The sequence below is a fragment of the Gigantopelta aegis genome, chromosome 5 (assembly GCF_016097555.1).
Source record: "Gigantopelta aegis isolate Gae_Host chromosome 5, Gae_host_genome, whole genome shotgun sequence".
Classification (NCBI taxonomy): Eukaryota; Metazoa; Mollusca; class Gastropoda; order Neomphalida; family Peltospiridae; genus Gigantopelta; species Gigantopelta aegis.
Window position 1 is genome coordinate 17,124,989 of NC_054703.1, and position 13,587 is coordinate 17,138,575.

The 13,587-nt window shown below is 41.7% G+C and overlaps 1 protein-coding gene across 2 annotated transcripts in view; it reads right to left on the bottom strand.

Annotated features, from left to right (window-relative positions):
• The window catches only part of LOC121373323 (monoacylglycerol lipase ABHD2-like), a 39,703-nt gene that overhangs the window by 24,461 nt on the left and 1,655 nt on the right, over window positions 1-13,587 (bottom strand). Inside the window, exons 2-4 of one of the 2 annotated variants that reach the window (XM_041499894.1) lie at window positions 4,927-5,107; window positions 2,771-2,943; window positions 1,103-1,270 (exon numbers count right to left, since the gene is read on the bottom strand). In XM_041499894.1, coding sequence (XP_041355828.1) covers window positions 1,103-1,270; window positions 2,771-2,943; window positions 4,927-5,087 — 502 coding nt within the window. In that variant the 5' untranslated portion in view covers window positions 5,088-5,107. Of the gene's footprint in view, window positions 1-1,102; window positions 1,274-2,770; window positions 2,944-4,926; window positions 5,108-13,587 lie in introns of both variants that reach the window. The other variant, XM_041499893.1, reaches the window with a different exon arrangement.

Sequence of the window (13,587 nt, forward strand, 5' to 3'; positions counted from 1 at the left end):
ACAAAACAAACAAACTAACTGTACAAGGCCCTCTTCAATCCCATATTAATTTATATTTATTATATTTTTTTTTTAGTAATAGTCACCTTGACCAGCATGTATGTCAAGTTTGATTAAAATCAGATGAGAAATGAAGTCAGTTGTACAGTTAAGCAAAGAGGTAAAATGTGAACTAATTCATGATGCCAGGATCCATACTTTTGAAGCAATCTTAGTGCCAAAAAATTGCAAAACCATCGCAGGCTATGACGTCACTACAGCATACGCCATAGTGACGTCATAGCTTACGATGATTTTACAACTGCATCGAAAATATGGGCCCAGGATCCTATTCCTATATATGATGTTTCATGAAAATAGGATGAAAATAAAATTGCTTGAGCAGTGATGTTGTATTTCTATTTTTAGCAAGCAGTCTTTGCCAGAAAACTTTTAAAAGAGCTGATAATTGATCGCCTTGTAATAAAATGTTTAATGAATTTCATTTGAAACTTCATGTGACTGCTCGGCTGGCATCATTTAAAGAAAGTGATCTTCACCTCACCTTGGTTTTGGTCATAGTGATGACTGATAACTAACCTTGACCTTCAACGTGGTGAGGAGACACGTGAACTAATTTAAGATATCATAATCCTATATATGAACTTCCATGAAAATTGGATGAGAAATGAAGTCGCTAGAGCAATGACGTTGTATTTTTATTTTTACTAACAGTGATCTTCATCTCTGACACAGACACTGACTCCATTCATCATCATCATCCACTGAATTCATTAATCTGACTGATCCATCCATTCATCATCCGACTGACCCATCCATTCATCATCTGACTGATCCATCCATTCATCATCTGACTGATCCATCCATTCATCATCTAATTGATCCATCCATTCATCATCTGACTGATCCATCCCATCCATTTATCATCTGACTGATCCATCCATTTATCATCTGACTGATCCATTCATTCATCATCTGACTGATCCATCCATTCATTATATGACTGACTGATCCATTCACCATCTGACTAATCCAACTACTCATCCAATGATCCACTAATCAATCCCTCCACCCACCCACCCAGCCCTGTTATATGCCATACCGTAGTTGAATATCCTGGGTGATGTGAGTTTGACGTCTGCAAGGGCACCGAGGTGGTTGAGGACGGCTAGTCGGTATCCCTTCTGCTGGAAGTAGTCCACCAGCGTGCGGATGTACGGACTCTCACTGCTGTTACCGAAGCCCGGACACACCAACGCAGTGAAGTCACCTACTTGACACAACAACCATTACATGTAAACAGAAGGAAATGTCTCACCCACAACTTAACGATTTGCTGTCACTCAGTTGTAGCCATAGATGTTAATCTTAATGTAAAAAAAAAAAAAAAAAAAAAAAAAAATATTAATGCAAAACAGTAAATAAAAAAAATAAAAAGAGAAACAAGAATGGAGATGAAACCTATAGTCCCCTCTGGTTGGATGGGTAGGGGACTAAAGAAATGGTTTATTTAACGACGCACTCAACACATTTTATTTACGGTTATATGGCGTCAGACCACACATATATTGAGAGAGGAAACCCGCTGTCGCCACTTCATGGCCTTCTCTTTTCGAGTAGTAGCAAGGGTTCTTTTATATGCACCATCCCACAGACAGGGTAGTACATACCACAGCCTTTGATATACCAGTCATGGTGCACTGGCTGGAACGAGAAATAGCCTAATGGACCCACCGACAGGGATCGATCCCAGACCGACCGCGCATCGAACAAGCGCTTTACACTGGGCTACGTCCCGCCCCGGGTATGGAACTAATAATATGTGAAATGTAAAATTCATTATTAATCTAATTAATTCTTTAAAAAAAAAATTACTTAACACAATTAGACGAAAAGAGATTGCAGTAAGTCACATGACCTAAAACGTGAAACAGAGCTCTTTGATAAATGAGTACAACCTAGATATTCTTATATACTCAAAGGCAAAAGTTATTGTGACATGGATTGTTTTGAGTAATCCATTCACAAGCGATTGTATGGTTACCTCTGGACCCCCTCTAGTGATGTGGCTCATTTGCATATGGCAGGTGTCCCCTTTTCATGGACTTATTGCTCATTTCCATACCTTTGGACATTTCTCTTTCCATATTATAACGTTTCATACACGGCAGTAAAAACTTATCATCAATTATCTTTGTCTTTTGTGTGTCACAATAAATTTTGTCTTTTAGTATGTAAAAAAACCAGCACTAACAAAAACCCACTAAAGACACTGTAATTCTGCCAGTGTTTACCCAATGGCAGCACTGCATAATTGTGGAATGAATGATCGGCATCACTGGCAGTAGTGCTTGGTGTTGGGTGATATTGAATTTCCAACAGTGCTTTATTTCCCGGTGTAGCATTAGTCTAACGTTAGACAACTAACCCTGCAGCACTCTACTTGATTGGAGCAGGATTTAGCTCAATCGCTTGAGTGCTTACCTGAGGTGTTTGGGTAGCAGAATCAAACCAACTCAGTCGATCCATAGAACTGATTTGGGTTTTTATCGTTCCAACCAGTGCACATAAATCAATGTGCTCTAGTGGTGTCATTAAAAAAACCAGACTTTAACTGTACTCGATTGTAAATGAAAAATGTACATGATTAACTGGTCAAACAAGCAATGTTTGTCGAAATGGAATAGCACTAATCGACAAACATTCATGTTTGTTTTCGGTTCTTAGTGAAATGATAATACACTGATTACAGAGAACTATTAATGCTTACCCTTTTTATGATCTCTTTTAGGTTCATAGATGTCAAATGTCATAGTGGCGCCATCTGGCATGACTTTGTGATGACGCTGACCTTCTGTGACAGGCAGCATGACTCGGCCCATCTTGACATAGACCAAAGTCTGTAGGTGGCCACACTTACCCCAGATTAAAGGGGGAACATAGCTGCACAAATATAAATGAAACAAATGTATGCTTAATGACATACCAACAAATGGATTAACGGACAACTAACAAAATTTTCAGGTCAGGTCAGGTCATAGGGCTTAATGTGCACATTCAGAGCAAGCTGTTCTAGCGCACGCCTGTCATGGGCACAGGTACCAGCCTCGGCCGACTCCTCCGTCCAGGACAGAAAAGGTTGGGGTGGGTGGAGAAGTTATGGAATTTGGAATGTCCCATAGGATTAATGCCAAAGGGAGAAAAGTGTGCAATTTGAATGAAGGAAATTTGGCACATTTTGACTGGTCTGCCAAATTGGAAAGGGGAGTTATATGTGTTTTGGAACTTAGTATGCCAAGAGCAGCTCATTACTGGCACATTTTGACTGGTCTGCCAAATTGGAAAGGGGAGTTATATGTGTTTTGGAACTTAGTATGCCAAGAGCAGCTCATTACTGGCACATTTTGACTGGTCTGCCAAATTGGAAAGGGGAGTTATATGTGTTTTGGAACTTAGTATGCCAAGAGCAGCTCATTACTGGCACATTTTCAAAGTATGATGTGCACCATATGTTAATTCTGAAAGTTAATCAGGAGTGAGAGTCTATCGAAGGCGAGCACGCCTGTGACCCATTGTAGCCGAGGCAGGCACTCCCAGCTGATGATTAAACCCGCAGTTATTTCATGTCCAGCACATTTCATTTCAACTTTATTTTTGTGCTTATATCCAATTAAGGTTCAAGCAAATTGTCCTGGGCACACATACCTCAGCTATCTGGGTTGTCTGTCCAGGACAGTGGTTAGTTGTTAGTGAGAGAAACGAGGGTGTACTGGTCTTACCATGACCCATGGAGTCATTAAAATCTGCTCTGGGTGGGAGCCGGTACCGAGCTGCGAACCCAGTACCTACCAGCCTTGTCCAGCACAGTGACTGTGACAAGTCTTTGTTGAGAGAATGAAAGAAGAAAAATGCCTCTTCAATAACTGGATGGTTGGTTGCAGAAATAGATCATTAGATGGATTACTGGTTGGGTTTAGAGATTGGATGGGTGGATGGATGGATGGATGGGTGGATGGATGGATGGATGGATGGGTGGGCATGTGACTTTTGGATAAACCAATTGATTGATGGATGAGTGGAGGGATGGATTAATCAATAAATGGATAGTTGGATGGATTTGGGTGGGTAAATGCATGGTTGGATGAATTTACGCATTTAAGTGAGTGTGTAGATGGTTAGATGGATTGGGGGGGGGGGGGGGGGGGGGATGGTTGGATGGATTTGGGTAGGTGAGTAAGTGGATGGTAGGATGGGTTTGGGTGACTGGATGGATTTTGGTGGTGAGTGGATGGTTGGATGGATTTTGGTGGTGAGTGGATGGTTGGATGGATTTGGGTGGTGAGTGGATGGTTGGATGGATTTGGGTTGTAAATGGTTGGATGGATTTGTTTGGTGAGTGGATGATTGGATGGATTTGGGTGGGTGGATGAGTGAGTGGATGGATTTGGGTAGTGAATAGATGATGAGATGGATCTGGGTGGGTGATTTGATGGTTGAATTGATTTGGGTGGGTGGGTGAGAGTGGATGGATTTGGGTAGTGAATAGATGATGAGATGGATCTGGGTAGTGATTTGATGGTTGAATTGATTTGGGTGGGTGATTGGATGGATTTGGGTGGGTGGGTGAGAGTGGATGGATTCTTTGACAACAGAGACCGATTATAACCGTCGAAATGTCCATATAGCTCTCGAACGGCAGATTACTCGGGTTATTTGAGTGTGAAAATATAGTACACGTTCTATGTCATCTGTTGCCAGATCTGAGTTTGCGCCAGCACAGACGTGGTGTGCTTTGTCACATTCAATTATGTGTGTATCTTTTTTGACTGGTACCATACTCACCAAACCCAGACCCAGCTTGGGCCTAAGGTGAGAGGGGTCAACCAGATATGATCTCAAGCAGACTTAGTCTTAGGTGCTACTTACGCTTCCAGGAAGATGGGACATGCTGCTAGGATGTTTTGTACAAATGCCGACGACCGGTCCTTCAAATAAAGGTTAGGTGGCAGAGAAGGGCTCGTGATGTTGAGAATCTTCACCAGACCACACAGAAGAATGAAGGCGAGAAATGCTAGTATTTCTGTCATGATGACAGGTAGACTTCAAACTGAAAATATAATATAAAATACACTGTTATTTCTGTCATATTGGCAGTTAGACTTCAAACTGAAAATATCATATAAAATACATTGTTATTTCTGTCATGATGGCAGTTAGACTTCAAACTGAAAATATAATATAAAATACATTGTTATTTCTGTCATGATGGCAGTTAGACTTCAAACTGAAAATATAATATAAAATACATTGTTATTTCTGTCATGATGGCAGTTAGACTTCAAACTGAAAATATAATATAAAATACATTGTTATTTCTGTCATGTTGGCAGCTAGACTTCAAACTGAAAATATCATATAAAAATACATTGTTATTTCTGTCATGTTGGCAGCTGGACTTCAAACTGAAAATATCATATAAAATTACATTGTTATTTCTGTCATGTTGGCAGCTGGACTTCAAACTGAAAATATCATATAAAAATACATTGTTATTTCTGTCATGTTGGCAGCTAGACTTCAAACTGAAAATATCATATAAAATACATTGTTATTTCTGTCATGTTGGCAGCTAGACTTCAAACTGAAAATATCATATAAAAATACATTGTTATTTCTGTCATGTTGGCAGCTGGACTTCAAACTGAAAATATCATATAAAATACATTGTTATTTGTTTTATTTCTTTTCCTGAAGACATTTTTTCACTGACGAAATGTCGATTATTGTTTCAGTGGAAACAATAGTTTTAAACTGATGTACCACCACAAACAGACACTCTACCACTGAGCTACATCACACCCCATCCTGAAACTCAACACACCTTAAATAAAATATGAAATTATAGCGTTATTATAAGTATATTTCAAATTTAATTATAATGATTAAATTGTCTGTTATTTCTTTTATGTTCATCGGGGTATGAACAAAACAAATCATCTGCAAACTTACAGATCTTCTCTTTTTTTTGGTTCCTACTCCAATGAATGTAAAAGAAATAACCAATAATAGTTAATTTTCAGAAGACTGGTTGGAAAGTAGTATAGTGCTGATGATGGGTCACAAGATCAATAAAACTGGTTGGAAAGTAGTATAGTGCTGATGATGGGTCACAAGATCAATAAAACTGGTTGGAAAGTGGTATAGTGCTGATGATGGGTCGCAAGATCTATAAAACTGGTTGGAAAGTGGTATAGTGCTGATGATGGGTCGCAAGATCTATAAAACTGGTTGGAAAGTAGTATAGTGCTGATGATGGGTCGCAAGATCAATAAAACTGGTTGGAAAGTGGTATAGTGCTGATGATGGGTCACAAGATCAATAAAACTGGTTGGAAAGTGGTATAGTGCTGATGATGGGTCGCAAGATCAATAAAACTGGTTGGAAAGTGGTATAGTGCTGATGATGGGTCGCAAGATCAATAAAACTGGTTGGAAAGTGGTATAGTGCTGATGATGGGTCACAAGATCAATAAAACTTGACAGACTCACGATTTGCCTACATCAACCAGTGTCCCATGACTGGAAAGTGGATGTAAATGTTTTTTAAAAGGTTATCCATGACACACACACCAATATTTCTGCTTTATGGAGTTACTGAATTCTGAACAATTTGTATATATTCCTCGACAAACTCCCAAAAACAATACAAATTCCTATTACTCGGTACTACAATTCACTGGAATCAGATTGGATGACGTAGCCAAAAACAGACTAATAGACTCCATCATAATATTTATGTGGTCATGTAACATAGAAAAAGTACACCCGAGCTGATGGACATTTTGACCCGTGATGAAGGTTTTAATAACAAAATATCAATCTAAAACAAACCAACTCATATTAATATGATGTCATATATTACCATTTATAAACAACCAACACAGATACTTTTTGTAAATAATGTATTACTAACAAACAATACATTTATATACTCAATGAATAAACAAATTTTATAAACTAGACACTATATATACATCTACTAATATTTAAACATGACCTCATTCTTCAAAACTATATATGGCCTTGGGAACTGATGAAAGTCTACACATACCTATGGAAGATCCCATTGACAATGTCTCCGGGAGTGTGTAGTGTAGTGTAGGTTACACTTCCCTAGACGCTGTCTGAGGGAGAATGCACCTGTAAGCTTAGATCCCTTCGACGCTGTCTTAGGGAGTGTGTAAGATAAAGCAAGGATCCCTTCGACGCTGTCTTAGGAAGTGTGTAAGATAAAGCAAGGATCCCTTCGACGCTGTCTTAGGGAGTGTGTAAGTTACGCTTCCCTCAACGCTGTCTGTGGGAGAACGTACCTGTAAGATAAAGATCCCCTCGACGCTGTCTGAGGGTGTGTCTAAAGTAAGATCCCATCAGCGCTGCCTCCGGGAGTAGGGCCCTGTCCGTGCAGAGCTAGTATACTGATTAAATGCAATCTATAAGTGTGTACCGTATAATCTCTACTTGATGTCATTTAATTGTGAATTGCACTTTAAGTATTCAAGTGAATAATAAAATTTTGAAAATGCCATATGAATGCTCTTTATGTATCAATCAATACTAATTTAAAAATGTTTTTGTTGTTTTCATTATTATTATTACTTTTGTTTGTTTAAATGCAAATATATGTAGCCATTCATCAGCCCAGTAAGAGGTTGGTGGTAAATATCTACATTAAAACACTTGATTTCCAAGTTGAAACACTGCTGGTAATATTGAAACACTGCTGGTAGTTGCCTGTGACCTGTTGGCCAGTGTCTTGCAAGTGAACAAAGAGAAAGGTGCTTGGTACACATGCATGTTACAGACCTATTAACCAATCAGATTGCAGCTTTGTTGTGGGTCAGTTAATAATAGCCCCATCTCCCTCTATCTCTAGGGGCCTAAGCAAGATGCCCTACAGCTACATGCATGCAGTAAACTGTCCTATGTGGGTCAACGTACATATGTATAGCCTAATTACCCAAGTGGAGATACAGCCACTGCATGTGTGAAAATATATGTAATATTTACATTGGTTGTTAATGGGCCAATAAGTAATCAAGTGATTAGTGTATTATTGGTTCTTTATAAACAAAGTTTATTATTAGTAATAAAGTACTAACGACGACGTACTACTCCCTATGTTAAACGCAGTGACGTCATAGCCCATACAAGACCGATTTATTTCGCATGGGCTGACGTCATGGAATGGGTCTGTCTTGCATAGCTAGGGATGGGAGAAAATGACGTTATTAATGATTACGAAAAATGGTTCACAACTCCATGCACATGTATTAGGATAAAACAAAGTTTAAGTTATGTTTATTTTATACTATTTATATTGCTGGTAATTATAACAATAATGTTTTATTTTGAGCGAATTTACAACTTGTGTAAAAGTCACAGAAAACATGATTAAACAATTTCTCAGTTACAAATTTAGCATAAAAAATACTTTTATACAAATTGTGACCGACAAACTTGAAGGAAATGTTTTATTTAATGACGCACTCAACACATTTTATTTACAGTTACAGTATATGGTGTCAGACATATGGTTAAGGACTACACAGATATTGAGAGAGGAAACCCACTGTCGCCACTTCATGGGCTACTCTTTTCGATTAGCAGCAAGGGAACTTTTATATGCACCATCCCAAAGACAGGATAGTACATACCATGGCCTTTGATACACCAGTTGTGGAGCACTGGCTGGAACGAGAAATAGCCCAATGGGTCAACCGATTGGGATTGATCCTACCGACACTTGAATAAATTCACAAATAAATAATAAACTACTACTGTATAATAATTTGTATGTACTTACCCACTGACTTACAAACCATAAATGATGGTGAACTACTGAACTGCTCTATACATACAGAAAGCCTGGTCTCTTTCTTAGATGACCAAGGATCTTTTACTGACATCTGCAACTATCCAATTCCACAAATTAATAATTCATATTAAACTCTTAATCACACATGGGATGTAGAAACTTAATTATCTCTGCTGCCATTCAATGAGCATGCAACAGTTGAGACCATGCAAGACTTCACTAATATATAATTGATATGGCAGAACTCCCTGTGCATCGTTACCAGGAACATATGAGTAGTTGTACATACGTGTAGCACCAGCTGGCGCTGAAAAAAAGTGTGTTTGTTTTGTTTAAGAACACCACTAGAGCACATTCATTTATTAATCATCGGCTACTCGATGTCAAACATTTGTTAATTTTGACATATATTCTTAGAGAGGAAACCTGCCACATTTTTCCTTTAGTAGCAAAGGATCTCTTACATGCACCATCCCACAGACAGGATAGCACATACCACAACCTTTGATATACCAGTCGTGGTGCACTAGCTGGAATGAGAAATAGCCCAATGTGTCCACTGACGAAGATCGATCCGAGACTGACTGTGTATCAAGCAGGTGCTCTACCACTGGGCTGTGTCCGTCCCCTGCTGGCACTGAGGACAGGATACAGCTCGGTGGTAGAACACTACCTGAGGCATGATGAGGACAGGATACAGCTCGGTGGTAGAACACTACCTGAGGCATGATGAGGACAGGATACAGCTCGGTGGTAGAACACTACCTGAGGCATGATGAGGACAGGATACCGCTCGGAGTAAGAACACCTGAGGCATGATGAGGACAGGATACAGCTCGGTGGTAGAACACCTGAGGCATGATGAGGACAAGATACAGCTCGGTGGTAAACACCTGAGGCATGATGAGGACTGGATACAGCTCAGTGGTAGAACACCTGAGGCAAGATGAGGACAGGATACAGCTCGGTGGTAGAAAACTACCTGAGGCATGATGAGGACTGGATACAGCTCGGTGGTAGAACACCTGAGGCATGATGACAGGATACAACTCGGAGGTAGAACACCTGAGGCATGATGAGGACAGGATACGGCTCGGTGGTAGAACACCTGAGGCATGATGAGGACAGGAAACAGCTCGGTGGTAGAACACCTGAGGTATGATGAGGACAGGATACAGCTTGGAGGTAGAACACCTGAGGCATGATGAGGACAGGATACACTTCGGAGGTAGAACACCTGAGGCATGAGGACAGGATACAGCTCAGTGGTAGAAAACTACCTGAGGCATGATGAGGACAGGATACAGCTCGGTGGTAGAACACTACCTGAGGCATGATGAGGACAGGATACAGCTCGGTGGTAGAACACTACCTGAGGCATGATGAGGACAGGATACAGCTCGGTGGTAGAACACTACCTGAGGCATGATGAGGACAGGATACAGCTCGGTGGTAGAACACCTGAGGCATGATGAGGACAGGATACAGCTCGGTGGTAGAAAACTACCTGAGGCATGATGAGGACAGGATACAGCTCGGTGGTAGAACACCTGAGGCATGATGACAGGATACAACTCGGAGGTAGAACACCTGAGGCATGATGAGGACAGGATACGGCTCGGTGGTAGAACACCTGAGGCATGATGAGGACAGGAAACAGCTCGGTGGTAGAACACCTGAGGTATGATGAGGACAGGATACAGCTCGGAGGTAGAACACCTGAGGCATGATGAGGACAGGATATGGCTCGGTGGTAGAACACCTGAGGCATGAGGACAGGATACAGCTCGGTGGTAGAAAACTACCTGAGGCATGATGAGGACAGGATACAGCTCGGTGGTAGAACACTACCTGAGGCATGATGAGGACAGGATACAGCTCGGTGGTAGAACACCTGAGGCATGATGAGGACAGGATACAGCTCGGTGGTAGAAAACTACCTGAGGCATGATGAGGACAGGATACAGCTCGGTGGTAGAACACCTGAGGCATGATGACAGGATACAACTCGGAGGTAGAACACCTGAGGCATGATGAGGACAGGATACGGCTCGGTGGTAGAACACCTGAGGTATGATGAGGACAGGAAACAGCTCGGTGGTAGAACACCTGAGGTATGATGAGGACAGGATACAGCTTGGAGGTAGAACACCTGAGGCATGATGAGGACAGGATACACTTCGGAGGTAGAACACCTGAGGCATGAGGACAGGATACAGCTCGGTGGTAGAAAACTACCTGAGGCATGATGAGGACAGGATACAGCTCGGTGGTAGAACACTACCTGAGGCATGATGAGGACAGGATACAGCTCGGTGGTAGAACACCTGAGGCATGATGAGGACAGGATACAGCTCGGTGGTAGAAAACTACCTGAGGCATGATGAGGACAGGATACAGCTCGGTGGTAGAACACCTGAGGCATGATGACAGGATACAACTCGGAGGTAGAACACCTGAGGCATGATGAGGACAGGATACGGCTCGGTGGTAGAACACCTGAGGCATGATGAGGACAGGAAACAGCTCGGTGGTAGAACACCTGAGGTATGATGAGGACAGGATACAGCTCGGAGGTAGAACACCTGAGGCATGATGAGGACAGGATACACTTCGGAGGTAGAACACCTGAGGCATGAGGACAGGATACAGCTCGGTGGTAGAAAACTACCTGAGGCATGATGAGGACAGGATACAGCTCGTGGTAGAACACCTGAGGCATGATGAGGACTGGATACAGCTCGGTGGTAGAACACCTGAGGCATGATGAGGACTGGATACAGCTCGGTGGTAGAACACCTGAGGCATGATGAGGACAGGATACAGCTTAGTGGTAGAACACTACCTGAAGTGTGATGAGGACAGGATACAGGTCGGTGGTAGAACACTACCTGGGGTGTGATGAGGACAGGATACAGGTCGGTGGTAGAACACTACCTGGGGTGTGATGAGGACAGGATACAGGTCGGTGGTAGAACACTACCTGGGGTGTGATAGGACAGGATACAGCTCTGTGGTAGAACACTACCTGGGGTGTGATGAGGACAGGATACAGCTCGGTGGTAGAACACTACCTGGGGTGTGATGAGGACAGGATACAGCTCGATTGTAGAACACTACCTGGGGTGTGATGAGGACAGGATACAGCTAGAGTAGAACACTACCTGAGGTGTGATGAGGACAGGATACAGGTCGGTGGTAGAACACTACCTACGGTGTGACGAGGACAGGATACAGCTCGGTGGTAGAACACCTGAGGCATGACGAGGACAGGATACAGCTCGGTGGTAGAACACTACCTGAGGTGTGATGAGGACAGGATACAGCTCAGTGGTAAAACACTACCTGAGGTGTGATTAGGACAGGATACAGCTCAGTGGTAGCACACTACCTGAGGTGTGATGAGGATAGGATACAGGTCAATGGTAGAACACTACCTGAGGTGTGATGAGGACAGGATACAGCTCAGTGGTAGAACACTACCTGAGGTGTGATGAGGACAGGATACAGCTCAGTGGTAGAACACTACCTGGGGTGTGATGAGGACAGCATACAGCTCGGTGGTAGAACACTACCTGGGGTGTGATGAGGACAGGATACAGCTCGGTGGTAGAACACTACCTGAGGTGTGATGAGGACAGGATACAGCTCGGTGGTAGAACACTACCTGAGGTGTGATGAGGACTGCATACAGCTCAGTGGTAGAACACTACCTGGGGTGTGATGAGGACAGGATACAGCTCAGTGGTAGAACACTACCTGAGGTGTGATGAGGACAGGATACAGGTCAGTGGTAGAACACTACATGGGGTGTGATGAGGACAGGATACAGCTAGAGTAGAACACCTACATGTACCGGAGGTGTGATGGATTGTGGGATCAACTGCCCTCAGTTGACTTGTATTTCCCCATCCCAAACCAGTGCTCCATGGCTTGTACATCAAAGGTTGTATGTACTGTCTTGGCTAAGGGAAAAATGCACATAAAAGATACCTTTCCATGTTTTATTATGAGCAGTGAAATTGTCACAGTGGTCAACAGTTCACTTATGCTAAAATTTAAAGGAATATCAGGTCAAATATGAGAATTATGTGTTGAAAATATTCATACCAGGACCACCAACATAAACGAAAAGTTTAAATAACAAACGAAAAACGCATACTTATAATACCCATGATTATTCCTGTTAACTGGGGGAAGCCATTTTGTTTGTTGTTTGTCACCTCCAGTACTCTGACTAGCAAGGGAAGTGACATCAGCTCCTGTCAACTACTGCTGTATGCACAGAGCAAACAAACACAGTGGTTTATGGCTAGGCACTTCGTTTTTATCAGCCTGACTTGTAAAACAACATAAATGCTAAAGTAATATAATATTAAATAAAATATTTTATCAAACATATTTCCATGTGCATTAATATAGAACTAAAATGGGGTTTTAATATTTTTCCCTCTGTAAAATTCCAAACAAAAAATGCATACTAGCAATAATATGTTCAAGCTAAAGTGATAACCATGTGATAACCAAGTGATATCCAACAAGTGATAACCAAGCAATATCCAAGCGATAACCAAGTGATAACACGTGAACAACAATTATGTAGCCCAGTTGGTTGTACATTATGTTTTTGTATTACACGTTAGCTATACCCCTGGAAGATGAGTCACACTATGCAATATATTTTGCGTTGATGATGTAAACAATAAAAATATT